Genomic DNA, 27,987 nt, shown 5'->3' on the forward strand with positions numbered 1-27,987 from the left:
TTTTTTTTTTTTTTTTTTTTTTTGTGTGTGTGTGTGTGTGTGTGTAGTACAGGATAAGTGTCTCACAGATCAGTGGTAGTAAAAAGCCTCTTAGGAGAAGCAGCACGGGTGGGATGCAGCTGTAGTGAGGATGATGCGCTGTGAATTCTGCTTCAGGAGTGGATGTGATGGTGTGGTGCCGGGGAAAGCTGGAATGCAGGTGCTTGCAGAGTGAGGTCTGAAGTGTGAACTCCAGCTGTAGTGTCTGAAGAACGGGCAAAACTGTTGTGGAGGTAACGATGGTCTTGGTTACAGAGGCACTGCTGTGTGACTGTATGAGCACAACTGCCACTGTTCAGTGCTGCTAAACCTCTGTTTGAATGGTGCCTGTGGGACACTGCTGGCTTGATGAGTGCTGATAAACTAAAGGAGTATTTCTTCTTTGATCCGGAGTGCCTCTGTATGTCAGTTCTAACCCTGCAACCAAATGAGACCTCCTTTAAAGAAGACTTAAATGCTCTTTATAATTACCATCTAAATTCCAAATTTGCAAAGGAAAGCTGTTTGCTAGCTGAGAGTTTGAAGCTCCCCATTACCTGTCCCAGACTGCACATCTAGTGCCTTTGGAGAGGGTGCTGTTGTTTCGCTCCAGCTTTTCTTCTCATGCCTAATTAAGCTGCCTATTTGTCTGTATTGTTCCTATCTTTGGCTGTAGATGACAGTGAGCATCTCCAGTGTTTTTGCTGGTGTTCCAAAGTGCAACGTGCATATCTGTTATTAGGGAATATCTTCAAGCAGGGTGGTACTTTCAGTGAAAATTGGTGCATATTTGAGTTTTTCAAACCAAATATCAAGTTAGAGATGTTTAGGATACCGTTAACATCTAAAAATTATGAGAAACATCAGCACAGAAGTGTTCCCAGCTGTGCAGTCTCGTGAAACTCTTGTTTAGGTTCAACTTGGACTTGGAATCTCTGGGCTCCCCAGAGATGAGATCTGAGCTCACTCTTTACAGTTGGAAAAGCAGCACCTGTACTTGAGAGCGTAGTGAGTGAGTGAGATTGTGCATGCTTAACTTCTGAGACCTCCAGAGAAGCTTACTGAAGGCGCTGGTTCACTTGAGTTACTGAAACAACTGGTGCTGCCTTTCTGCTCCTTGTCTTCTCTAGTAGTAATAAAAAATAAAGCCACTTGCTTCTTGTAGAATCTGGGGCATAACAGCAAAACTTGTATTTCAGGTCCTAAAGCAATTGTATGGAGTTAGTATATTAAGCAATCAGCTATTTCTTTCATGAGAAAGGCTGTTTGCTACAAGAGGCTGTTAAGAAGGTCAACCATCTCCAGTACAGAGCTCAGAGAGCAGAGCATTAATGATACAGCTAAATACCATGGTGAAGCTAACTAATTGAAGCTGCATGTATTTGTTATTACAGCTTTTCTCCTAGGTGACTGTAATGTGTTATTTTTTCTCTAACTTCAAATACAGCAAGAAAAGAAAGGAAATATAAACTGTAGCTTTGTGTACAGGGGAAATTTGATTAGTGTGGAGTTCTGTGCTTAGGAAACTGGAAGAGCTTCAGCTATTGCGTGTCCTGGTCAGATATTGCCATCAGCAGCAGATTGCTCTGATGCCTGTAGCTTATCCTGACAATGTGGCACTTTAGGTTTTATGTACATCACGTTCTTTGATTCAGGCAGATTAAAATCTGAGCAATTCAGGTTTTGTAGCAGCTGGACCAGCAGATTCCTATCATTGTTACTTGCCACGTTGTTCCAAGTATTTGTAAGCCTGAAAGATAAGCAGTTAAGCTGCGTGTTGCTTGACAGATTCTCTACGTTCATCTCTTTAAGGCTTTCAGCATTTTCAAGGTTGATTAACTTCAAAAAAACAAACCAAAACTGATAAGTCAGTGCTTTTTAGCTGACAGTTACCTGTGAAGCAGACTGGTGCAAGGTAACTGAACGCACGGATGTGATTGTTTGGATACTTTGTGATCCTGTTCATATTACAGCCATCCCTTTATATTTGACTTTATCAATTTCCACTCAGCTGAATATGAAAACTTTACTTAAAATATCCTGTTGCCCAGATATATCAGTTCTTTAATAGGAAAGATCAGTGGCCAGAGGTGTTTTCTTGCCAGAAAGTGAACTGCTCCAAGTATTTTTTTCTCTCTAAATGTCAGTCATGCTCATATCTCTTCAGCTGCACTGTTTTGTTTCTATATTTTTGTCTCCCAATTCAGGCTGGTATTCTATAATGAAAGTGTGATGTTTAAATGTTATGGATACTTGTTTATCCTCTTCCTCTGCATGGCACTGCTTTAAGTGTCAGGAGTTACTAATGTGCATCTTAATTTAGATGCTGTGAAATATGTACTCCTTTCTAAAGGTATTCTAATAAATTTATTACAAATGGAAGTATTTCTGAAATGTTAAGCTTGAGGTTAGGGGGTTTTCCTTAATTCAGAGCTTTCTTAGGAAGGGATGTGCTGTGTTTTTGTTCCATTGTTTTATTCTAAGTCAAAAGACAAGGTGTTACTGTTGGTCAATCTTTGTGGGAACAGATAACGGTAGGAATTGCAGTCTTCGTTCTTTTTGGGTGAATATGCTGCAGTGCAGAACTCTAATCTTCTCTCTGTTATTGCTGCTAGAAACTCAAGATGAAAATGGCAAAACCCAACGAGCTGACAGTCTTATTATGAAGAAGATAAAGAAAAAAAAGAAAAAGAAACATCGGGAAGATGTGAGGGGCAAACGTCTGAAGATGTACAACAAGGAAGTGCAGACAGTGTGTGCTGGGCTCACCCGCATCGACAAAGAGACTTTGTCTCAAGGACAGTGTGATAACTTAGAAATGAACAAGGAATCCTTCAGGTATCTTAAGGATGAGCAGCTCTGCAGACTGAATTTGGGCATGCAGGAGTACCGAGTGCCCCAGGGAGTACAGACACCGTTTGTGACACACCAGGAGCATTCTGTTCGCAGCAGCTTCTTGAAAACTGGCACTAAATTCAGTAACTTCATTCACGAAGAACATCAGTCCAATGGTGGTGCCCTGGTCCTTCATGCCTACATGGATGAACTCTCATTTTTGTCTCCAGTGGAGATGGAGAGATTTGCAGAAGAGTTTCTCGCTTTGTCGTTCAGTGAAAATGATAAAAACGCAGCTTATTATGCTTTGGCCATAGTACATGGAGCAGCTGCTTATTTACCAGACTTCCTGGATTACTTTGCTTTTAATTTCCCCAACACTCCAGTGAAAATGGAAATTTTGGGCAAGAAGGACATTGAAACAACAACAATTTCAAATTTTCACTCTCAGGTAAGATCTGTTTGAAAGCATGCAAGTTTCACAACCTTGGATGTGGTTGACCTCATTGATCCAGAGCAGGGATAGCCTGACGTAGGTGAGGCACGTGTTGTTTTTATTCTAAGCAGATGGAAAAAATGATTGCTTCTCTGCCTGCTCAAAGTTCCTCTGTGTGCACAGGTAGCTGGTGAATCACACCTGAGGCACTGCTAACCCTCACCTTTCACAGATCTGTAGTGATTTTCCTGCAAGCTTCTGATCTTTTTCTGAGCTTGGAAGAATATTGACACTGAAACCACAGACAAGTGTGTGTTAAGAGTTGCTTAGATCACAGATGCTAAGGTTACTTCCCCCCTGTCAGTAGATCAGTCTTTGTTTGCAGTAACATTGCTTTTTAGGTTTCTATGTATCTACTTTTCAGGTTTCAGTGTATCATGCCTGAGAAGTTGTTTTCACATCTGTGGGTCTGATGGGGGGTGTTAATTTGTACTTGCCTTCCAATGTCAGATGGCTGGAATACTCTTAATAGCCTTTGATTTAAGGCTTTCACTTTATGTACTGCCTTGATATTGATAGCTTCAGCCTATCTTAAATCTGTAGAAGTAAAACCTTTTCATCCTTTGTTTAGAGGATAAAAGCTTAGTTCTGAAAGCTGGTCTCTCAGGGCTCAAGCTCTCAAGATATCTCATGTGACTTAAATGCATTCATCAATGGCATTTAAGCTAAATATGGGATTCTGTTAAGAAAAGCCCTTACCTTTGGCTCTTGTCATCAAGCTTGGAAGTATCTGTGACCGTTCAGCGGTGCTATGGTTTGAGTAAATTTGTAAGAGATGGAGTAAAACCTCTTCTTTCTCAGTCTAGCCTGAAAACTGTTGCTTGCTTCTGCTACAGTGCTTGAAAGAAGTTAAGATCCTGAATACTGGATCAACTGTTGGGAGGAGGAACTGGGAACTATATAACTTGCAGTAATCTGGGTCTAGGTGAAGGTTACCAAACACTTGTGTATCAGATTTGCATTGGAAAACTGGTTACTGCCTTACAAGGTTATTGTATGGTAACTTGCAGAGTATTTGAATACTTCCCAGCAGTTACAGTCACCATTAAATCAGTAATTATACTGCTTAGCTTATGAGTGTTTTTGACAATGGAGAGCTGCTGCAGCACTCACTTCAGAATAGCTTTGTGTGAATAAGAGGCTTCCTTGGGTTACAGGCTATGCTGGTATTCAGTTAATTCTATTTTAAGCACTCTCTGAACTCGATTGAGTCAGACGTTAGGTTCAGTTGGGTTGAAATGCCTCTCTAAGCAGGTCATGCTGAGCTGGGTTTAATCTCCTCTGCCTGCAGTGTGTTGGTGTGGTTCACACACTGAACAAATGTGTACAGCAGTGTAAGTTGTCACAGCTCTTAAGACAACTGAAATACGAGTCTTTAGAGAGTGTGGGTAATGCCAGAACATGAAGATGTATTTAAGCTGATGGATTAAACCACGGTAGCTGCATTCTGCTGGAACTTTCAAGCTGGCTTGTAAGATTTATTTGCGGATGGTCCAAATGCTCTGCTTAGGAGAGCAGGGGGAGGATGAGGCAGGTTGTTTTGCTTGGCAGCCTAATTTGGCTAAGTTTCACTTTTGGACTTTCCTACATGAGGAAATGTCCCATACAAGTGTGCTGTAGGATGGTAATGTTACACCTGTGCAGACCAAGCATGGCCCAGGAATGTTGTGTACTCTGCTTTCAGCTGAGGATGCTCAGTTAAGTTGCCTCAGCTTTTATGGTGAACCCTCTGTATGCATGAATTTGTTTGCTATACTGAACCAGGCCTTTGGCTTGAATGGCATTCAACTGTTTCTTTTACTGGTTTAGAGAAAACGAATATTGTTAGAAAGCATCTCGAGTTCCAGGTAAGGACCTGAATCTGGAAGACTTTACTAAATCTAATGATCAGTTCCTTGGCAAATTGAATTCCTCTTCTGTCAGGGCAGTGAGGACAGTACAGATGGAATACTTAAATCACTCCAGTGTGTATTTATACTAGCTCGTGTTTGGGTTTTGTACATTAAAGTACTTAAGCTTGAATATTCTCTGGATTTCTCCTGCTGGTGTTGGCTCTGGCTTATCTGTTTGAGTACTTACATGCTAAAGCTGAGCTTTAGTTTAAAGCTGTTCAGTTACACTAGGAGCTTTCAAGACAGTGACTTGTAAATTCCTTTGCATAAGGGCAGAGGAATTAGAATGCTCTTAGCAGTGCAGCTGAAAGGCACCCATACTCTCTCTGGCAGATATCTTACTACATCTGCTAAGTCTGCACTGAGAATGAAACATATCCAACCTTCACAATCCACTCCTGCTTTTTTCTTCTCCAAGAAGAAACTGATCATCTTCCTTGTAGGGTCTGTAAGGACTCTCACAAAAGAAGGGTTTGAGAAACAGTAGAGGAAAGAGCTGAGGGAAAAATCAGATTTCTCTGTAAGCTGATATTGCTTCTGGGAAGGAGATGGGAGAAGCAGCCAACAGGTGATAGATAATAGGAAGCTTTCCTACTCCTGCAGCATGCTGTCAGAAAAGGTTAAACTGTCCTTGACAGCTGTGGCCAATGAACCATACTGCTGTTGGATGGCTGCCCCGTTTTAACTTCTCTTACTGCTGGAAGAAGCTCTTCATTCAGAAAGGGTCATTTCTTTTTTTAACAGAAGCTACCCAAGTATTAAAGAAAAACAGTGCATCTGTACTGCAGATGTGGTGTATCAATTAAAAGCAATATGAACAGAACCTGATGCTCTTACTGATGTATCTGGCAGGTTGTAGACAAACACAACCCCTGCTGTAATGGTAGAGAATGTCACACTCTCCTCCTTCCTTCTCCTTTGTAAGTAGGAAGCCTTCTTGTGTTCTTTCTTTTTATAGCAAAGTCTTTGTGTGGTTGGTTTTGTAGCTGACTTGATGCACTGAAAAATCACTGTAACTGGTTCCTGCTTTCCCTGAAACCACAGAGAAACTTCTCAAACATTTTAAACTGATGAACTTCTTCCCACTGTGACTGTGGGGCTTGAGATGAGTGCAGCAGCCTGTCCAGGCCTGCACTGAGCTGGCACATGTTTTCAGCATAAACACAGGCTGATTTTAATCCAAGTGTACATATTTGTTATTAAAAACCAGCTAAACATAGAAGTCCAACGTTTCTTTCAGGTATTTTTATCTCCTTTCAAGTTCTCAAATTTCTTTTGTATCACATTCCACTTCCTTAAAAAAAGAAAAGGCTTTTCTATTTTTTTTCTTTAAAAAACGTAATGTTTTTACAAGGAAAATCCTGTGTATGTTTTCTCCTGATTCATTTTGACTTTCACGACAAGCTCCTGTGAGATATTAGTGAACCTCAGCAAGTCCTGTCAACAGAACATAACTCGTCTGGAAGTCCTGTCTCTCCACTTGCCTTAATGGCACGAGGCAGTTAACTGTAACTGACTTGAGGACTGGGGCATTTTAGTCCTTCGTTCTCCTGTGGCTGCACAGACCTGGGATAACACTGGTTTGTTTCAGCTGAGATCATTCTACCTTTACCAGTCATGTTCTAATAGGATCTGGGGACTTAACTTCAACTTAGGGCAACAGCCAGAAAGAATTTACAGGTCTCCAAAGACAGTGCCCCAAACAACAACAAACAAACACGAAATCTGTATCATCAGAAGCTGACTGTGTGCTAATTCAGCTTCAGGTGGTGTAACTCAGTGCAGTGTTCCTTTGAGTGACCTGGGATGCGAAGCTTCACCATCCAGGTGGAGGTGATGTGGTGCAGCAGAGCTGTACGTGAGATCAGTTCCTGCTTCTCACTAAAGTTCTTATTGAAGGCTTTTATTGAAATGCATCACTGCTACCAACTGTATGTGCACAGAGGAGGAAGGAGTGAGCTGAACTTCTGTACTTGTGCAGAATATCTGTGGCTGCTGCTAGAGGACAAAATTGCAGCAGTTGCTGTAACTTTTATCTCACCTAATTTCCCTTTAACAACTTCATGGGATATTTAATTACACCTGATTTGTTGGCTGGAAAACTGCAAGAGCAGACACTTCACACAAGGTTACTTCATTCATCCATCTGTGGTGCACAGGATACCTTCTGTAACTCCATCAATAAATGGCTGTGAGAAACAAACTTAGTGTTGTCACTTGCTCTCCCAAGGAAGGTTTTGTGATGACCTCTTGAAGTGGGTCCAGAGGAGGGCCACTAATGATAGAGAGCTGGAGCAGCTCTCCTGTGAGGAAAGGTAAACTGGGCTTGTTTAGCTTGGAGAAGAGAAGCTCCAGGGAAACCTCACTGTGGCCTTCCAGTACTTGAAGGGAGCCTATAAACAGGAGGGGGAACGGCTGTTTACGTGAGTGGATAGTGATAAGACAAGGGGAATGGTTTTAAACTGGGATAGAGGAGGTTTAGATTAGATGTTAGGAGGAAGTTTTTCACCCAGAGGGCAGTGAGGCACTGGAACAGGTTGCCCAAGGAGGCTGTGGATGCCCCAAACTTGCAGGCATTCAAGGCCAGGCTGGATGTGGCTCTGGGCAGCCTGGGCTGCTGGTTGGTGACCTGCATACAGCAGGGGGTTGGAACTGGATGAGCGTTGTGGTCCTTTGCAACCCAGGCCATCCTGTGACCTGAGAACAGGGTCTGTGCTACAGAGGATGTAAAACAAACCTGTGAGATTCAGGTGTTCCTGGCCATGGCTGTGTTGGTAGGTTGTATTACAAACAATAAGCCTTGGTAAAGATAAAAACTGAAATATGCATCTGACTCTTGATTTTTAGTTAGACCTCTCATTTCCTCAGTTTATTCTCTGATTTTATGCACTGTAGCACTCTTTGCAGAACCATTAAATGCAGGAACACAGGTTTTTCACTGCAGTCATAAGGAGAGGACCTGGGGGATGTTAGAGTTTGAAATGCTGAAGCAGTACTCAAATGCAGTGATTAATAGTTCCAGCTTCCTGGTGAAAAACTGAGTCACAGTAAAGCTTTGGTTGTTAGTTTTCTCACGTCAGCCTGGAAGTGTTGCTCCTGCATTAGGCAAGCACTCCCTGGTTGTTATTCAAGCAATAGAAGCGTGTCCTGTTAGTAGTTTAAACAGGATTTATTTTCTCTTGGGATACCCTGCAGACACAGACGTCCTGAAGTCCTTGTGTACTCCTAAAGGCACCAGTAATGAAACAGATGGAGACAAGCCACGGATTTGGATGAAAACTCATTGGTAGCTTAGTGTATTATATTAGAAAACTGTAATTTCTTGTAGTGGCACTGAATCTGTGGTGGTGTTTTTGTCTTTCTGGTCCTTCAGGTCAATCGAACGTACTGCTGTGGAACCTACAGAGCAGGGCCCATGCGGCAGATCAGCCTTGTTGGAGCAGTGGATGAAGAAGTTGGGGACTACTTCCCAGAATTCCTGGATATGTTGGAAGAGTCCCCATTTCTGAGAGTAAGCAGGAACTTGTGGTGTTTACTTTAAGTGCATCGTTAGGTGTTCAAAAGATTGTTAAGATTCATATATTTTCAAGTGATTAGAAACCTCAAAAGTGTTTTCCCCATTGATATCACTGGGGCTCCTGAGGATGGAGGTGCACTCTTTCCTGTATCCAAATGGAAGGTACGAACTAACTGGCTATGGTTCTGTAAATCACTCCAAAGCTGATTATGATTTAAACTATCGTGTATCAGCTACCAAGTTATCTACTTCCCTAAAAACTGAGTTTGAAGTTACCTTGGAATATATCTTACTTCATAAAGAGTGTCAGCTTTGGTAGTAAGTTTGAACGAGGCATTGTTTAGTTTTTCCATCTCACCCAGTGTTTTTCCTCCCTTTTTTTCTTTTTTTAGATGACTTTGCCCTGGGGTACTCTTTCAAGCCTCAGGCTTCAGTGCAGGTCACAAAGTGATGATGGTCCCATAATGTGGGTGAGACCAGGAGAGCAGATGATCCCAACAGCTGATATGCCAAAATCGCCTTTCAAACGGCGCCGGTAATCCTTGGCTTCTCTTTCTCTCTAAAGGAAGAACACTGCAGTTGTGTTCTTTGGACTCGAGAACAACACCTTGATATTTTAGATGTAATTAGTTCTTCAGCTCCCTCAAGCTTACGTTCTTCATTTTCACTTGTTTGATTAGCTCAGTGAACTGAGCTGAATGTGCAAATGTCACGTTGTAGATTTATCACTTGTGATTGTAGTTCTATCACTTCTCAAAGTAATACGGCCTTCATCAGTGCTTCCTTAGTGTTAAAACCAGTTCTCACAGCCCCCAGGAGACACTTCAATCCTTCAGCTGATTTCTGGAGGAAGAACTAATTTGGGGAGTTTAATTCTCAAAAACAACTTAGATCCTTAAACCTCTAGAGCTGCATTTTAGTGTTAGTGCTATCACAGGAAATGCTGTGGTGTGTAGATGTACTTTCTGTCTTTCTCAGATTGTGCTGTAGAACTGATTTTAGATGAAAAATTGGAAGCGTGTTTTGATGGGATTCGATCTTTTGTTGTCAAATAACCAGAGTGAAGGAAATGCTTTGGCCTTTGATTTTGAAACCTGCAGTATACAGCATGTAAAGATTACTTCAGTACAAGCATTTGTTTTTCTGAGCAGTTTGCCACAGATCTTAGTGTGTCTTTTAATTATGCTACAGGTCAATGAATGAAATAAAGAATCTCCAGTACCTACCTCGGACCAGCGAGCCCCGTGAGGTTCTGTTTGAAGACAGAACAAGGGCTCATGCTGACCATGTGGGTCAGGGGTTTGACTGGCAGAGCACGGCTGCTGTAGGTGTTCTGAAGGCTGTGCAGTTTGGGGAATGGTAAGTGCCACTGCAATGCTACTGCTGTAATGGGAGGGGGCAAATCTCAATGTTTTCTCTCTGAGAAGAAAATCCATTGGGGAAAAAAGGCTAATTAAAGAAATTGTCTAAACCCTGTAATGAAATAAATGCCGTCTGTAGCTTGAGAAATGTAAGGCATATAACTATTATTTTTCTCTTGTTGAGGGAGTACTGAAGTTGTAACAAGTTTACAAAAACATTTATGACATACAGAGTAAGCCTGCAGGTCCCACACCTGGACTGTGGCTGTGGCTGTTCTTTTCCTAAACAGCTGTATTAGTGCTACTTTTTGTAGACAGCAATCTAGGAACTCAGTAATGGAATTTAAAGCTGCAGTGTTTTCTCACTCCATGTATGTGAGGTGTTGCTGTTGACCTTACACAGAAACTCTAGATTTGCATAGTTATTTCTAACAATTACTGTAGATGAGAGAATCACAGCATGGCCTGGGTTGTAAAGGACCTCAATGCTCACCCAGTTCCAACCCCCTGCTGTGTGCAGGTCCCCAACCAGCAGCCCAGGCTGCCCAGAGCCACATCCAGCCTGGCCTTGAATGCCTGCAGGGATGGGGCATCCACAGCCTCCTGGGTTTTTAATAATAGTTTTAATAGCGTCATTAGCAGTACTGCTAAGTTTTCATATGGAAAAAAAGATGCCAGAACTTCTTTTATCTGTTTCACAGCCATTAGATTAAAAACCAGCTGATTAATATTGTCCTCATTACAGCTTCAGGGTGCCACATGGTTGCTCTGCGTTTTTTCTTTTATACAATATTATTTTGCCTAATCACAGAATAGAAGAGTGGAGGCGAATTGTAGCTCCAAGAATGTGCAAGACACTTTGGTGTACAGCAAATGTCAGCCTCATTTTCTGGCATATCAGTATGGTATTTGTCCACCAAATCATTGCTTCTGTTGTACGTGCTCTAAAAAAAAACCAACTATCTACAGACTGTGCCTCCTTTCTGATACCGCATGCATATCTACTGAGGAGTGATGAGACTTTGTGCCCAGTAGAAAAGAAAGTAGTTTGTTCAATGAAACAATAATCTATAACTGAAGTTCTTTATAAATCCTTGCTCTTCTCATCTCTTTGTAGGAGCGACCAGCCTCGTATAACCAAAGATGTGGTTTGTTTCCATGCTGAAGATTTCACTGATGTGGTGCAGAGACTTCAGCTGGACCTGCATGAACCACCGGTGTCACAGGTATTTGAGCTTTGCTGCTGACAGCACTTTGTAGGAAGCTCGACAGTTTTCAGGTTCATTGTGCAGCCACCCCTTCTGTACCCCTGTGGCCATCAGTTCTCAGCTCCCTTATGCAGTTTTCCTTCCTGTGTTTCCCTTCTACCAAACTGGGATTCCTGCTCTGAGTCACACGGCGATCTTCTGTTATTGTCATGTCTGTAGTTGTGATGATTGGTGGCCCTCAAAGAACAAAATTCTTGTTTAGAAAAAAAAAAAAAAAAGAAAGCTTCTTAAACAGAAATGTGATGCAGATCCAAAGTATGTTATTTTAGGTGGGTACTGAATTATTTGCCCTGAACAGAGTCCAGCACTAACTTTACCATCTTTCCTCCTCTCAGTGTGTTCAATGGGTGGATGAAGCCAAACTAAACCAAATGAGACGGGAAGGCATTCGCTATGCTAGAATTCAGTTGTGTGACAATGACATCTACTTCATCCCTAGGAATGTCATTCATCAGTTCAAAACAGTGTCAGCAGTCTGCAGCTTAGCCTGGCACATACGACTTAAACAATATCACCCCGTGGGGGAGACTTCTCAAAACACAGAGAGCGATTCAAACTTGAACAGTAGCATTCCTGGAAAGACAGAGCCCAAAGGTGAAGCCCGATGTGTGAGTGTAAAAACAGAGTGTGAAGAACCAGGCATAGAAATGCAGCTTACCACAGGGATGCTCTCCTCCTCTGTTTCTTCGCTATCAGGACTTGTGCAAGCAGATCAGGTGGCCCAGCCCCTTCCAGGTTTTAAAACAGAGTCTGATCAGCAACACAATCCGCAGGATCATGCAGTCTCTTCTGTGTGATATGTATATAATCAAACATTTTTTAACTACTTTTTAAAATTTTGATGTGAAGTTATAGTTTTATAACTGGCTTATGTTTTATTGGAGAAATCTTGCCTATAATTCTATAAAGAAAGGTGACATTCCAAAATGTCAAGCATATCTTTTTTACACAGATTATGCAAAATTCAAGTTGTATTTTAACCCCTTAGTACAACCTGTAACAGTGGTCTACCACTTCTTTCTGTTTAACTAATGAGATATTGAATATCTCCTCAAAACCAGAATGAAATTCCTCCAGGAGCATAAAATGATTTAACTCTACTGCTTGGTGTTATCTCCCGATTTTCACTCTCTTCACCAGAAAGTGATGCTTTTGTAGAAGACTTGTAGGAACTTTCCCCATCACAATTTAATTGCTAGGAAAAAAAAAAAAAAAGAGAAAGCACAGCACTTTTGTGGACAATTTGTGAAATATTTGGTGTCTGTTGTTGACGCGGTTCATATGCGAGTTGGTTTCTAAACGAGCTGTAGGAATTGGTCTGTATTTCTTACAGATCCTACACAGGTGATCTGTAAAGCCAACTGAAGGCAGTGTCTGATCCTGTTGAAATGCCATGGCTTACTGACCTAACGCTCATCATTGCGCTGCTTGTGCTACTTGGCGCGAGGGTTTGGCTCCCAAAAGCTGCCTCCTCTGGATGTGAGTAATGCCAGTGTGGAAGGCAGAGAACCTGTTGGTAGACTTGTGGAGGAACTTGTTATCTTTGAGCACTTTAAGGCTTTCAAATGCTAACCGACTTGGCAGCTTGTTTTGATCGGGTCATACTACATGTCCAATGGAACCACACTTTCCCTTGTACTGATGCACTTAATATAACAGCGTTGGGTTGGTGACTGACTTCCACCATCAGAATGTCCATTTTCTAGGAAGCTCTGTATTACTGTTTCACAATAAAAAGTATTATGGCATCGGACTGCTGTTTCCATGTGTAGCTTTTGGGTGCCCAGGTACTGTGGAAGAATCAGTGGTACGTGCTGAATACTTGGCGTGTCAGCTCTCAACAGTTCTTGAACGATCTTTCAATATTTCTAAATGTTAATATGTAATCTGTATTTGACTTTCACTCACCCCATTTATTGCTGCCCTTTCCGGTCACTGAAAGGAACGATCCTGTCCCTCTCACCCTCTCCCTTCCCCCTACCCACATTTAGAGTACAAGTTGGGTTTTGGTGCAACTGAAGCTGTCTCCAGATGGCTTTATCTGTTCTCATCCTCACCAGGGTAGGAAAGATTTGAAACACTATGTTAGAGTAGACAAATGCAAAGATGCTGTGTTAGTTCTGGACGCATCTTTTTAATATCAATTATTACTCTTCTCTTTATAAGGGTCTCTAAAATATGTTACTCTATTATAAAAATTACTTTGTGCAATATTGTTTGTGTAGGCTTTTATATACATATTAGCACCTCAGTGTAGAGGTCACTATTTTAAACTGATAGAAAGAAAAAATCATCAGATGATACTGCAGTGATTAGTTAGAGCCTGTATTACTCCTTATGTGTATGTATGTATTGTCTTCGGTACAGAAATGAGGACTAGGAAATATTTCAATTTAAAACTAATTTACAGATTGAAGTGGTAGTGACTCGTTTAGTAATCTGTGTAAATAAGGTGTTAGAATGGAAAGCTTTTATGATAAAATGTGATTCATGCAGGGGTGTAATTTAATCTTAGCAGAAATCCTAGATCATCTGGACCGGTTCGTTAACGAGCTGTCTGTTCTCTGGTGGGTTTTTTTTTCCACTTCTTATGTTGAGAGGAATTTCATAGCTTTAAGGGTTGTGCAAAGTAAAATTCCTCACAGGCAATAGTGGTTTCAGTTCATCCTTCATGTCTGAAGATCGTATCACCTGAGGGCGTTCTTTCCTTTTAAGAAGTCTGCTAGTCTTCCAAGTGCCCGTTTTCCTTCTCTCACGTGCTGTTCTGGCCGTGTCAGCAGAGCAATGCGATGCAGTGAGGTTTTGCTCAGGAGCTGACAGAGCTGCAGGTACTCCAGTGATCCCACAGACATACCTTTAAAGGCCCAGTAACACAGATTAAGAGCCCCTCGCACACTGACCTGTCTGCTCTGTGTTTGAGGCAGAACGAAGGGAAATCAATTTGGGAATCCTTTGTGTGAATTCTGATAGTGTCTTCTAAATGGATAAAGGCAGAAGATGGGAATGGCTTATGTTTCTTTTAGAACTGCTGTAGTGAAATCTGTGGGCGCTGCCTGAAATATCCCCAAAGTTCCAGGATGTCTCTGGTTGGAGGGATGTGCCCCGTAGCATCGTGCTCTCTCCATGCTCAGTCACTGATAACATCTGTTTAATAGCGCACTTAGGTTTGTTCTCAGAATGTGAAGCATAGGAGGGAGCTGTGCCAGAAGTGATAGCAGAATGCGGATTGCGGGTGAGGTTCCGGTGAGCTCCGTTCTCTCCTTCAGATGTGCTTTGGTCACTTTGTGCACATCTGACACCGCTTCTTTGGGAAGGTGGGATGCTCAGTGCAGTGTTCTCAGGGGATTTGTTGGCTCTCTTCATAGGCATAGATGTCACCATACTTAAAAAAGGGCTGTGTTCTGTACTCTATCAGCTCTCCTCACCCCTTACAGTGGGACAGAACTGTCAGAGCTTCTACCGTGGGCAGGAGCTCTCATCCATCACCTGGCACAGCCCGCTGGTTGCAGGTGCCGATGCAGGCAGGGATCCAGCCCCGAAATCCCAACTTCAGGGCTGATGGGGGGCAAAGCACACGGCATAGAGGAGGCGACCTGCCGTGGCACTCTCGAATAGTTTAAGGAACTTCCAACGCTTCTGGTTTCTCTGTACAACGTGTGTAGCAGTTTCCGTGTTGCTGTTTTGTGATTAGGTTTGATTGGCAGCTACGGTTTTCTGTGGTTAATTTACGAAGCCTTTGCCGACCGAGGACGCGTCCCATTGCCTGGAAGGCTGTTTGCTTTGTGCGGCCTTAGCGTATTTATTGACATTTAGCAAGTGTTTTACGGAGGTTTTTATACTAAGTCGTGTACGCAGGTAAAGCTCTAAAGCCTCTCTGTGAATAATCCTTACTGCGGTGCGTTTCTTTCAGTAGCTGACTGTACCCGTGTCCGAGCTGTTTCTTTGTAAAATAGTCCAACGGAATGCATAGAAAAAAAAAATAATAATAATTTTTTTTTCTTTCCTCCCTGTAAAAAGTATTTTTTTAATAAACAAAGTCTGATTTTTGTCCTTTACCGTTTGGACGCGTCTTTAATGCGGGGCGGGGCGGCGGGCGGTAACTGCGGCTCCGGGGGGAGCGGGTTGGGCTGGGCGGAACCGAGCCGGGCTGAGGCGGGCCGCGCTGAGGGGCCGGAGCCGCATGGCCGCCCGCGAGCGGGACGCGATCTCCTGGTACCAGAAGAAGGTGAGGGCGCCGCGGGGCGGGGCGGGCCAGGGCCCGGCCGAGCGCTCAGCCTCCTCCCCCTTCAGGTCGGGGCCTACGATCAGCAGATATGGGAGAAGGCGATCGAGCAGACGGAGATGAAGGTAACGTTTCCCCCCCCCCGCCCTCCCGGCGCTGCGCTGCGGCCCGCGCGGCTCACGGCCCTTTTGTTCCCGGCTTCGCAGGGCTTCAAGAGCAAGCCGAAAAGGAAAGGGCGAATCCAGGCCGATCTGATCGACGTGGATCTGATCCGAGGTGCGGGGGGGGGGGGGCGGGGGGGAGACGCTGTGAACGGGGCGGCCCCACAGGCAGCGCGGGCGGGGCGGCACGGCGGGAGCTGGGCGCGATAAGGGCGGGCGGGGCGGCGCGGAGCGGAGCGGCGCCTCGGGGCTGCGGCGGTTGGCTTCGGCCGGAGGGGAGGCGGCCCGCAGGGGAGTCGTTGCGGTTCGCCGGCACGGAGCGGTTTGTGTCTGCTTTGAGGTTCTACGTTTGCCAAAGCGAAGCCCGAGATCCCCTGGACGTCGTTGACTCGGAAGGGAATCGTGAGGGTTGTGTTCTTCCCGCTGTTCAGTCAGTGGTGGATCCAGGTTACGTCCCAGCGCATTTTCACGTGGCTCCTGGTGCTCTACGTTATGCAAGGTAAGCAGCGGCAGCTCTTCTTTCCTATAGCAATGTCCTGTGCTTTCATAGGCTGCAGTGGAAAGGCTAAGGATGCTGCCTGAAATCCCTTTGTCTGCGCCGTGCTCAGCCCCTGCCTGCCATCCTTCCCAGAATCACAGAATGGCCCGGGTTGGAAGGGACCTCAAGGATCACGAAGCTCCAACCCCCCGCCACACACAGGGCCACCAACCCTCCCCATTTCATACCTGCCCAGGGCCCCATCCAACCTGGCCTTGAACACCTCCAGGGATGGACGGGGCATCCACAGCCTCTGGGCAGCTGTTCCAGCCCCTCACTGCTCTCATAGGAAAGAGCTTCCCCTGACATCCAACCTCAATCTTCCCTCCCTCCATTCCAAACCATTTCCCCTTGTCCTGCTGTTATCTCCCCTTTCCAAGAGTTGATTCCCCTCCTGTTTGTAGGCTCCCTTTAGGTACCAAAAGGCTGCAATGAGGTCACCCCACAGCCTTCTTTTCTCCAGGCTGAACAAGCTCAGCTCCCTCAGCCTGTCTTTTTGGGGAGGTGCTGCAGCCCCCTGATCATCTCTGTGGCTCCTCTGGACCCTCTCCAACAGCTCCCTGTCTTTTTTGTACGGGGGTCTCCAGACCTGGACACAGCACTGCAGGTGGGGCCTCACAAGAGCAGAGCAGAGGGGGACGATCACCTCCCTGTCCCTGCTGGCCACCCCTCTGCTGATGGAGCCCAGGATCCCATTTGCTTTCCAAGCTGTAATCACACACTGCTGGCTCATGCTCAGTTTTTCATCCACCAGGACCCCCAGGTCCTTCTCTGCAGGGCTGCTCCCAAGGACTTCTCCAGCATTGCAGTCAGTGTGAGCTGTGATGGCACTTCAGTACCACATGCAGAAGGGCACTGGGAGGCAGTGATCACCGAGATGAGCAGAGCTTTGAATTTTGCTCATGTTGTACCAAGGCACCCCTCTCTGTTCGGTACTTTGTCCAGTGTTTGTCCCCTGGTTGCATTTCTGTTTGCCACCATTGAAGAAGTGTTCAGGAGCCCTTCTGATACAGTGCAAAGATTTGCAGCTCAGACTTCTCGTGTCAACCCATGTTGTGTCACTGTGCTGTTCTGAACAGATGTGGAACCTCATCTACCAGAATTGATGAGTTGGTCCTTCATGGGACACATTTCAGGGCACCCACATTCATTTCAGATGTATTTTCAATCTCTTTCTTTGTGCTTTCTCTTCCTGTTTTGAGAAGGCTGCTTTGTAGAATGAGCAAGGCCTAACGAGATGTGTGACACTCATTTTGACTGAAGCAGAGTGAAAAATAACCAGAAATGAGGCCACGCTGCTAATTTCTGCATTTGATGAGTTTTTCTCCTTTTCAGTCATAGCAGTTATATTGTATTTCGTGGTGCCTGTTGTGAATGCAAGTGAAGTCATGGGACCGATGTGCCTTATGTTACTGATGGGAACTGTTCACTGCCAAATCGTGTCCACCCAGATGAACAGAACATCAGGAAACAACGGCCTCAGCAGGAGGAGGAGGTGAGAGAGGTAATGGGTTTATTTGTTGGGATCGGAGCATAGGGTGAATTGAAGTTAGTGGGTAAATGTCTTCTGTCTGGATGTAAATAGCATTTACCCATAAACGTGAGAATGAGTGTTTTCTGTCTTGTGTCTCCTCATAATGAACACGAAACCAATAAGGATCCCAGGCTGGGGTAGGTCTGCTTCAGTGAGCAGTTGGCCCTTCTCTTCCTAAGGTGGCTCTTTAAGAGGTTTTATCCTTGGCTACAGGAGGGTGTTCTGTATAAAAAGGCATCCTCAGGATTCTGCATAAAGGTTGGTGTCCTGCTTTGGTGCTAACTGCCCCCAGTTGCTGGTGTATTGAGACAGGGCTAATGAGTGAAGGATATGGCTGCAGTGCAGTCACTGTTGGCAGTTGTCTTTGCTCCTGCAGGAGATGTTACAGGTCAGCTGTGAGGTATTTAACTGTTAGATGTCTCAGTGCAAATGCTGATGGGATGTTTAGGAGCACAGAAAGAGGGATGTGGTTAGATTTCTGCCTCCGTTAGATTTCTTATGGAAAAAAACAATCTAGATTTTGCCTGCTGGATGCTTTTCAGTTCCCTTCCTGACGGTACTGATGTCCTATGAATGCATATGTAACTTCTGTCAGTGCAAGTTATTCTATTTAGAAACACGCCTTCTGTCAGCACGACTCCTGTAAAATAGCTCCTGTGGGAGATCTCTGAGCACAGACCCACCACTACGCTGTGATACAAATTCTTTTATTCTTTCTAATCAGGAAATTACGCAAATCTGTGGGTGTTGATGGGAACAGTTGGTCTCCTCCTGACAGAGCCAGCACAGAACAGCAGGCAGAATCCGCATCCACGCTCACCAGTTTGTTTGGCATTCTCTTCCGGAGGAGGTGAGCGATCTGCCCCGGCTTTGTGTGCTTGTAACCACACCGTGTGAGGTTTGTGTGATGGTTGGAAAATGAAGATGCAGTCATACTGTCACCGATGTCACTGAGCTCTGCCAGAATCAGGCCATGGAGAGCTGCCAGCAGGAGGCAGCCCTGCATTCCCATAGCAAATGCCCTTCGTGAGAGACCTTGATGTTAGGAAGGACGGAAGGACGTGGAGCTCTTAGATAGGGTCCAGAGGAGGGCCACTAAGATGATCAGAGAGCTGCAGCACCTCTCCTGTGAGGAAAGGTAAACTGGGCTTGTTCAGCTTGGAGAAGAGAAGCTCCAGGGAAACCTCATTGTGGCCTTCCAGTACTTGAAGGGAGCCTATAAACAGAAGGGGGAACGGCTGTTTGTGAGGCTGGATGGTGATGGGACAAGGGGAATGGCTTTAAACTGAGACAGGAGGTTTAGGTTGGATATTGGGAGGAAGTTTTTCACACACAGGGTGGTGAGGCACTGGCACAGGTTGCCCAAGGAGGCTGTGGATGCCCCATCCCTGCAGGCATTCAAGGCCAGGCTGGAGAGCAGCTCGGCAGAGAAGGACCTGGGGGTCCTGATGGACGAGAGACTGAACATGAGCCAGCAGTGTGCTCTGGCAGCTCGAAAGGCAAATGGGATCCTGGGCTCCATCAGCAGAGGGGTGGCCAGCAGGGACAGGGAGGTGATTGTCCCTCTCTACTCGGCTCTTGTGAGGCCCCATCTGGAGTACTGTGTCCAGGTGTGGAGCCCTCAGTACAAGAAAGACATTGAGATTTTGGAAAGGGTCCAGAGGAGGGCGACTAAGATGATCAGGGGGCTGGAGCACCTCCCCTATGAGGACAGGCTGAGGGAGTTGGGCTTGTTCAGCCTGGAGAAGAGAAGGCTGCGGGGTGATCTCATTGCAGCCTATCAATACCTGAAGGGAACCTACACCCAGGAGGGGAGTAAACTCTTCAAAAGGGCTGATAACAGCAGGACTAGGGGAAATGGTTTTAAGTTGAAGGAGGGAAGATTTAGGTTGGATGTTAGGGGGAAGTTATTTACTAGGAGAGTGGTTAGGCCCTGGAACGGGCTGCCCAGGGAGGTTGTGGATGCCCCGTCCTTGGACATGTTTAAGGCCAGGTTGGACGGGGTCCTGGGCAACCTAATCTGAATGTGTATGTTTGGTGGCCCTGCTAGGCAGGGGGGTTGGAACTACATGATCCTTGGGGTCCCTTCCAACCCGGGTGATTCTGTGATTCTGTGATTCTGTGGATGTGGCTCTGGGCAGCCTGGGCTGCTGGTTGGTGACCTGCACACAGCAGGGGTTTGGAACTGGATGAGCACTGTGCTCCTTTGCAACCCAGGCCATGCTGTGATTTTCCTAAAAGCTTTTCTCTGATGCAGACATGTGCTTTTATTTCCTCATCCAGGGTCAAAACCACAAAGTTGGTGGCTGAGAAAGGAACTGAGACAGAACATGGTGTGAGCGCTGTGAATAATGGTGTCAGGCACAGACATGCCAGGGCTGAGCACAGGCTGCTGCACTTCAAAGAGAAACATAAACTTTCTGATGTGGAGAAGAGCCATCAGGTACCATCCCCAAAAGATCCATTTGAAGTGGCAAATCTCAGTGTATTCTGTGTGTACCCAAAGGTCTGTTGATATTAAGTGTAAGGATGGTTCTAATCCATGCTGCTCTCTTTCTTTACAACTCTGCTTGCGTGTAGGAAACCTAAAAAAACCTTTCTACCTCTGGACTGAACTGTTGCCATGGTGCTAATCCTTCCCTGTAAGCACCTTTTCCTCTGTCTGTTACAATAATCAAGGAGTTAAACACACACAGTGGAAAACTTCTTTTTTACCAAAGTCCTGATTTAGTTACAGAAACTTGTGACCAATAGCTGCTCTGTTAAGGAATAATGATAATGATTAAAAAGAAGTAACTTTTTTAGTAACTACTAAATCTGTGATTTCTGTAAAACGTTTGCATGGCAACCCTTGGGGGTTGGAGGTAGGAAAAGAAAGAGTGGACTGATTTAAGGGGCTGTGATCCCCACTTAAAGCTCTGACAGGGAGAGCTCTGTGCAGTCACTTTTGAGGCTCCTCTTGATGAGGTGCTAACTCATATGAAGATCATCACTGTGTGCACAACACCGCAGTTCTGTGCCATCCCAGCTCCTCTCTGTGCATTTGGAGAGGAACAGCTGGCTGTACACAGACATCTCATGGTTACAGCTCTGCTCTGGACCCGTTTGTGGATGCATTTGTTTCAGGGCTTGAGGTTGCTGTAAGAGCTCTCTCTGCCTCTCCCTCTTCCCTGCTGCTGTCCCTGCCCCAACTCCAACACAAGCTTTGCTCTCATTATCCCTATGGCAGGGCAGAGCTGGGGGCACTGAGTTGAAATTCATGCCTCTGTGATTCTGTGCTGGGTTCTGTTTCTGTGTGTTCTGTGGACGCTTCCTGCAGGCTTTGGCAGTGATTAGGTTACTGTGTCCAGTAGCAGCACTAACCTGGAACCTTTGGTTTGATGCAGCTTGTTTGTTGGTGCTTTTGTCCTGTTTTGACTGCTGTATTTCTAGGATGATTGCACCAACAGGGATGGTGTATCTGATGAGCTTTCAAGCGAGGAAGATGCTGAAGCAGTGGCAGAAAGGATCTTGTTATGGCAGCATGTAGAAGGGGCTTCCAGTGACAACAGCTACGAAGAGAAGAAAAAGCAGCGTCCTGTTTCTCTGAACCAGGCTGTCTCACAGGTACTCATGTTGAACTGCTGTTGTTTTCCACACAATTTTCTGCTATGGATCATGGTCTATTTTTCCTTTGTTTTTGGCAGGTCAAGCAAGCCCTCAGAGGTGTCAGAGATTCTGACAGCGTTGCAGAATCTGAACTGGAATCCACATTATATAATCAGGTATGGTCCTAAGTTCAAGAGACACTCTTTGCTGATCCCAGGTGTGTCTCCCCCATCAGAATGGTTTATTATCCAATGACAGTGCTTCATCATTTTCATGAATGTGTGACCTCTGTCCCTGCCCATTTGCAGCTTTGTGGACTTTGTTCACAATTGTGAGCATTCTGTTCTGTTTAACAGAAAATCCCTGCATTGGCAGCACAGCATGGTCCAAGCTGCTTCTAACTGCACATCTTAAAGATGTGTTTTGGGAGGCAGTGCTGGATTGTGGCCTTCGTGCTCAACATTTCTGATTTTTTGAAATGAAACCAGAAAACCTTTGCATTAGAATGAATGAGTCAATGTTTATTTTGAGATGTTGAGAATGGAGGTGGAGAACCAACACCATCCGTGGGACTTCCCACGTAGAAACACTGTGCACAGAAACTGCTGCTAACACTGCCTTTAAGGGCTCCCACCTCAGTCTGTATCGGGGGCTGTCGGTTCCCAGCTGCCCCACAGAAGCTCATTTCACTGATTGCTGTGGGGTTGGTCTGCAAACTGGGGCTGATCTGTGTAAGTTTTATTTGATTTCAAAGGACTCGAGGTCATGCATGAATGTGGGCTCCCGGAGCTGCAGTGTGACCAGGAGAGACTCCGAGAGCACACGGCACGACTCTGAGACAGAAGACATGCTTTGGGATGATCTGCTGCATGGGCCAGAGTGCCGCTCGTCCTGCACCAGTGACAGCGAGGAGGAGAGCATGAAGGGCAGCAGGAGGGACCCGAAGGAAGATGTTTTTCAGCAGGTTTGTTGATTCGTGTGCTGCAACTGAGAACGCTGTGAAAGATTTGGATTTTTTTTCTTCAGTTCGTGCAGCTCCCTCCCTTCCCAACATCCTGCCCAAATAAAACAGACGACGCAGCTGAATGCTGGGGGTGTAATGTAAGCAAGGAGCCTGCTGCTGGATGAGCCCATTCTGACAGCTGTGCTCATCACAGAAGAGTGGAACGATGTAAACAGAATCCATGAACGACTCTCCCAGTGTTATTGAGACCACTGCTAATCACAAAGACAAATTTGGAATCTCCTTTCAATCGAAATACTTTGTAGGAAAAGGTATTATTTAGTAGAGGGGCAGAAATGCATTGTATGCCCATTCTTTTCTCTTTTATAGAACCATTTGCTGTGGCTACAGAATACAAGTCCAGAATCTGCAAAAGTGAGCGCGCTGATCTGGGAAGGGAATGACTGTAAGAAGGTGGACATGTCTGTGCTGGAGATCAGTGGGATCATCATGAGCAGAGTAAGAGGGCTGTAAAGCATTGCAATCTCTGAAAACAACCCAAACTGTAAGCAGCTACACCTGCAAATACTGTGTGCAGTATAAAACCAGCTCCTCCCCCAGCTGCAACTGTAACTGTCCCAAATGTACACAAGAATTGCACAAACAAAAATTTAGCAGGTCTTGTTGAAGACTGTTGAGTTTGTTTTGTTTAGCTTGGGTGGAATTGTTTTAGGCTGTGTCCTTGGAGGGGAGGGGGAACTGAGTGCTTGATTGAACGCAGCCACAGCACCATACAAACAGCCCAACTGACAGTGACTTTTTCCTCCTGCTTGCCAGGTTAATGCCTACCAGCAGGGAGTGGGGTATCAGATGTTGGGAAATGTCATCACCATCGGATTAGCGTTCCTGCCATTCCTCTACAGACTCTTTCACACTGATAACATGGAGCAGTTGTGCTCCATTTCTCTGAAGGAGCTTTTGCACATCTTCTGTGGAGCGCCTGCTAGCATCCCTGCCGTTGTTTTGTCTACAATCAACTTCCTTGAACGGCTTTGCTTGACCTGGATGTTTTTCTTTATGATGTGCGTTGCTGAGAGAACATACAAACAGGTGTGTTTAAATGCATCAAAGCTAAAATGCTTCACGAGTCCTGGAGCAGGAATTGTACCAGCTTAAGTAGATGAGTCTGGTTAGACCTGTATTAATCAGCTATAAGCCAGTATGCTTCCTATTTAGGAAGAAGCCCACTTAGCTGTTGTTCTGAGGAGGAGAATTAGATAGCAGGCTGCATTGCAGTCAAACTGGTTCTAAGTGCTGCATGCTAGAAAGCACTGTGTCATTTATTTGTATAGCAAGAGCTTTGTAGCTCCTTCTGCACAGCAGCAGCAGCTCTGCCTCTGCACAGGAGTGGCACCTGTGGGGCTGCACTACGAGGCCCTGCAGTTGGGCCTTCCCAGGTTGCCAAAAGCTGAGCTCTTCTGCCCATTACCACTAAACAGTCCCAAGCAATGCCATTTCTTTTTTAGACTCATTTACATTTGTGTGTTTTCTGTTTGTAATCTGCAGAGGTTTTTGTTTGCCAAGCTTTTCAGTCACATCACATCGGCTCGGAAAGCCAGGAAATACGAAATTCCTCACTTCAGACTCAAGAAGGTAGAAAACATAAAGATCTGGTTATCTCTTCGTTCCTATCTCAAGGTGAGTTCTGACCCAGGATGGGAGCAGCCTGTTATTACAGTCAGCATAAGCAAAGGTTCTGGCTGTGCACCCCTGCAGCCCGGATCCAACCCTCACAGCCACTGCTGTCTTTGCTCTGCAGAGGCGAGGCCCGCAGCGCTCTGTGGATGTCGTCGTGTCGTCCATCTTCTTACTGGCTCTTTCAATTGCTTTCATATGCTGTGCCCAGGTAAGACTCAAATGTTCTCAGGGTGTTTTATTTAAGAGAGCTGAGTGCAGCAGCCTCCTCAAGCTGTTATTGAAGAACAGCTCAGTAACTGTTTGTAACACCTTTTAGTCCTTCTCTACACCTTCTGTCACAGCAAACAGTCTTAGAGCTGTGCATTGCTTGCTTTAACAAGAGATGCATTATTGTATTTAGGAAGGTTCTGGTGGTGCAGTGGTGGGAGCAGTAAGATCTGCTGTCATTATGTGAGAGCAGACACTGCTGGGATTGCTTCTGCAAGCCACAGCCACTGGAGGAAGGAATGCCAATCCCATCCCTGCTCAAATAGACCTGAGGTGTGCATGTACTCCTAGGAAAGGCAGAACGAGTGCTTTAACACTGCCAGCATAACAAGCACATGTGAAGGGAAAGACATTTACCTACCAGCTAATTGGATAAAGGGAGGAAAGAGGAAAAACTTGCAGCTTAACACTTTTTCTCATCAGAAAGAAAATGAACAAATTCTAGGGGTTATGAACAAGGCTTTGTACTTTAACCTGCATGAATGAATGATGCTTCAAGGTGTTGTTCAAAAGTGTTGCTATAGAACACGGACAGCTGTTCTAAGAGCTGTACAGGCCAGGTTTTGTATATTTTTTGGGACTGACTGATTTTAATTCTTCCCAAAACAGGTCCTGAAGGGTCACAAAACATTTCTGAACGCAGCTTACAACTGGGAGTTCTTAATCTGGGAGGCAGCACTTCTTCTCTTTTTACTGCGCCTCGCATCCCTGGGCTCCGAAACCAACAAGAAATACAGCAATATTTCCATCTTGCTTACTGAGCAGGTACCTCCATTTCCTCCTTCTTCTTTTGGCTCTATACTTTTTTGTTTGGATTTAACTACTGCTTTTCAAACCAGGTTCATAAATACCAAAATCAAATTTTAAAATCCAGAAACAACATTTGTGCTGCACTGTGATGAAGTAATGCAGCTCAGCAAGGGAAGGACAAGGGGGGAAACATTTAGATTCAAATTCTGAATTATTTCTGGCTCTGGGTTAACACATCAGCCATGTTAAACAGGAGAAGAACAATGTATGAGTGCTGAAGCCATCTGTAGATGTATCACTGCTTTAGGAGTGACAACAGATGGCAGCAATTACTGTAACTGCCCTCAGACAGAAATTGGTTGGGAAATAATGCTGGAATGTTAACATCCAGTCTGCAATGTCTGTCACAGATAAACTTGTATCTAAAGATGGAGAAGAAACCCAACAAGAAAGAACAGCTGTCTCTAGTTAACAACGTTTTGAAACTGTCTACAAAGCTGCTAAAGGTAAAGTGCATCTCCCTAAAAACAGAAGATTGCTCAACTTCATGCAGGCAGTGGAGGCAGCGACTGTGGGTTTTGCTCTCCCCATTTCTACTGTCTTTTGATTGGATCAATCAGTTTTTACAAAGGGTTTTTTTTCTGTGCTTTGATAGCAGTGGAATTAGATCCAGTCACACAAACTGGCGTAGCTAATTGTGCCACAAACAATTAACAGGGGCTTACTGTGATTCACGTGAGTGAAAGGACAGGCTGGAATGATGAGCACAGAGTGCCTCATTAAATTGAATCTCCTTTTCCTTCAGCAGCTCCAGTGTGGAAGCTTTTTCTTAGCAGTGGGAGAGCAGACATTTGGAAAAGGAGTACAGTCTCAAAGCCAATATAAAAGAGCCACATGTAATGTGTTTAATAGTTCTATAATGATTCTACAGTCTGTTGCATTAAGTTTTTGCCACACTGCCAGTATAAAAAGGGGACTTTTCAGATTCTGGATGGCTATTAGAAAATATCTTTGAGCAGAGAGGCTTGGAATGCATGGAATTTCTGTATGTACACTTGTGATACAGAAGCAGTGCACAGTTAGAGTGTGCCAGAGAGCCAGCATTAAGTTAAAGGGCAGACAATGACTCTGCTGTGGGATTTGTTTTTTGTTCTTTTGCCTTTTTCTTCCATGACAGGAACTGGACACACCATTCAGGCTGTATGGGCTGACCATGAACCCACTGATCTACAACATAACACGTGTTGTCATACTCTCTGCTGTCTCGGGTGTTATAAGTGATCTGCTGGGATTCAATATTAGAGTAAGTGTAACTCTCCTATGGAGAAGAAACATCCTGGAGGGAGGGGAGGGTGGGATGTTGCTTTTGTGCCACTCTTAATCCCCTCCAGAGGGAATGCACACCTTACAGTTCAGTAAGGTGCAGTTCAGTGCAGGATGGGTGATGGATGAGCCTTCCTTGTAGATGAGAAGCATTGCAGTCCTACTTTTAGATCAGTACTTATTCTCAGAATCTCTTTTCAGTTATGGAAAATTAAACCATGAACTGACTGACCATCAGCACAGCCCTCTCCAGCAGAAGGACAGAGCAGAGACCGAGGGCTTGGACACAAAGCAGGGCTGCTCTCACACTACAGAGCTCTGTCACTGCAGTTTCTTAACAGAGCCTCAAGGTATGCACTGAAAGTTGTCCCTCTGCTTTACTGTTCTGTTACACACAGAATAAATTGGTGCAATTGATGAAGTCATCCCATGGCATGCACATGTGAAACAGAATAAATTGAGCCAAACACCGGTAGTAGTTTGCACTGAAGACAGCAGGAACTGCATGCAGACTGTGGAGCATCAATCGCTACAAAAGCCATGCTAGAGCTTGTACTGGAGTGACACAGGTGGTTGCTGCAGGTGCCTTGTTTCTCTAAAAATCAGTCCTGTGCAATAACAACCAATTAATCCTCCTGGTGGTGTTGGCATCATTTTCAGAGAGCGCTGGAGCTCGACTGGGCTTTGTGTATCCGCCTTCAGAGCTCTGCTCAGATGATACTGATAAGGCATTCATGTGACCGTGCTGAAGAGCACTTTTCTCAGCCTTTCACTGTACTGTTGGCTGCTGCTGTGGGATGCAGTGACAGCAGCCTGCATGGGACGAGCGCTGAGCCGACGCTGAGAGTTAAACTTAGGTTTGAACAACCTTACAACACAAATACAGGTAAAACAGCTAGAAATCACTTTGCTATGGTTGTTCCCTCTGATACCTCAGTGTTTAATCAGCGGGCAGGTAATGGTGTGCCGTGTCCAGGGCATCCTGCTGTAAGTTCTTCCCACGACAACTGAATTCGGTGTTCCGAGAAGCCGCTGCAGCTCTGCACTGCAACAGTGCCTTACACTGGGATGCTTAAGGAAGAGTTCCTGTTGTGGAAACCACGGCACTGGAAGATGACTGAGAAAGACTTCCTCACTTAAAAACAGATCTGTGTTTAGAAACGGCACAGGAAGGAAAGAAAAGCTGTAAAGACATCTGCTAAACGTGCACTTTCCTTTAGTTTTGCTGACTGCTGTATTGGCAATGAAGAAAAGCTAAATCCTGCCTTCATTCTGTCACGTAAGGAGCGAGGTGGCATAAGGAATTTTGGTAGTAAACTGTTTATAGCTATTTTCTGTACAAGGAAAGGTTGAAAGATGGAAAAGAAAATGACAACTTTATATATTGAAATGTACAAATAAACCTACAGTACTATTTCTTCATCAGCAGCTGCTTCCACGTGGCTTCATGACTTTATCACCTTTGTTGAACATTTGTTATCTCTGAGCAGGAAGCCAAGGAAACTTGCAATAATAAACTGCATTTGTTTTCCAGAAGAGTGTCATGTTTGTGGGTGAAGCATTACACCACTGGACA

General features: G+C 45.0%; 2 protein-coding genes across 4 annotated transcripts in view; both read left to right on the top strand.

The window, feature by feature from the left end:
• The window catches only part of RSBN1 (round spermatid basic protein 1), a 16,423-nt gene extending 983 nt beyond the window's left edge, over positions 1-15,440 (top strand). Inside the window, exons 2-7 of the mRNA XM_042884345.1 lie at positions 2,634-3,304; positions 8,615-8,752; positions 9,151-9,293; positions 9,950-10,117; positions 11,237-11,345; positions 11,723-15,440. Coding sequence (XP_042740279.1) covers positions 2,634-3,304; positions 8,615-8,752; positions 9,151-9,293; positions 9,950-10,117; positions 11,237-11,345; positions 11,723-12,184 — 1,691 coding nt within the window. The 3' untranslated portion in view covers positions 12,185-15,440. The remainder of the gene's footprint in view (positions 1-2,633; positions 3,305-8,614; positions 8,753-9,150; positions 9,294-9,949; positions 10,118-11,236; positions 11,346-11,722) is intronic.
• Positions 15,441-15,538: 98 nt separating this feature from the next.
• Positions 15,539-27,944, top strand: PHTF1 (putative homeodomain transcription factor 1). Of its 3 annotated transcripts, none has more exons than XR_006181244.1 (19): positions 15,539-15,612; positions 15,678-15,734; positions 15,816-15,885; positions 16,111-16,269; positions 17,644-17,803; positions 18,567-18,692; positions 20,126-20,285; positions 21,275-21,448; positions 21,529-21,606; positions 22,185-22,394; positions 22,764-22,892; positions 23,211-23,483; positions 23,940-24,071; positions 24,193-24,279; positions 24,948-25,103; positions 25,499-25,594; positions 26,266-26,391; positions 26,613-27,297; positions 27,388-27,944. XR_006181244.1 is itself a non-coding variant. In XM_042884418.1 (18 exons), the coding sequence occupies exons 1-18, from the start codon at positions 15,568-15,570 to the stop codon at positions 26,631-26,633; spliced, it is 2,259 nt and encodes a 752-aa protein (XP_042740352.1). In that variant the 5' UTR covers positions 15,539-15,567; the 3' UTR covers positions 26,634-27,944. The 3 variants fall into 3 exon arrangements, 1 of the variants encoding a protein (XP_042740352.1); XR_006181245.1 differs by having other exon boundaries at positions 26,613-26,761; positions 27,072-27,944; XM_042884418.1 differs by having other exon boundaries at positions 26,613-27,944.
• The last annotated feature ends 43 nt before the right edge of the window (positions 27,945-27,987 follow it).

This window comes from Lagopus leucura, unplaced genomic scaffold, assembly GCF_019238085.1.
Source record: "Lagopus leucura isolate 7727_CA_CO unplaced genomic scaffold, USGS_WTPT01 Super-Scaffold_100043, whole genome shotgun sequence".
Taxonomy (NCBI): domain Eukaryota; kingdom Metazoa; phylum Chordata; class Aves; order Galliformes; family Phasianidae; genus Lagopus; species Lagopus leucura.

Excerpts from the sequence above, each read along its gene's own strand:
- PHTF1 (XM_042884418.1), top strand. The coding sequence starts at position 15,568 with ATGGCCGCCCGCGAGCGGGACGCGATCTCCTGGTACCAGAAGAAG. Across the intron at positions 21,449-21,528 it reads TGAACCAGGCTGTCTCACAG|GTCAAGCAAGCCCTCAGAGG; the intron begins GTACTCATGTTG and ends TGTTTTTGGCAG. Across the intron at positions 21,607-22,184 it reads AATCCACATTATATAATCAG|GACTCGAGGTCATGCATGAA; the intron begins GTATGGTCCTAA and ends TTGATTTCAAAG.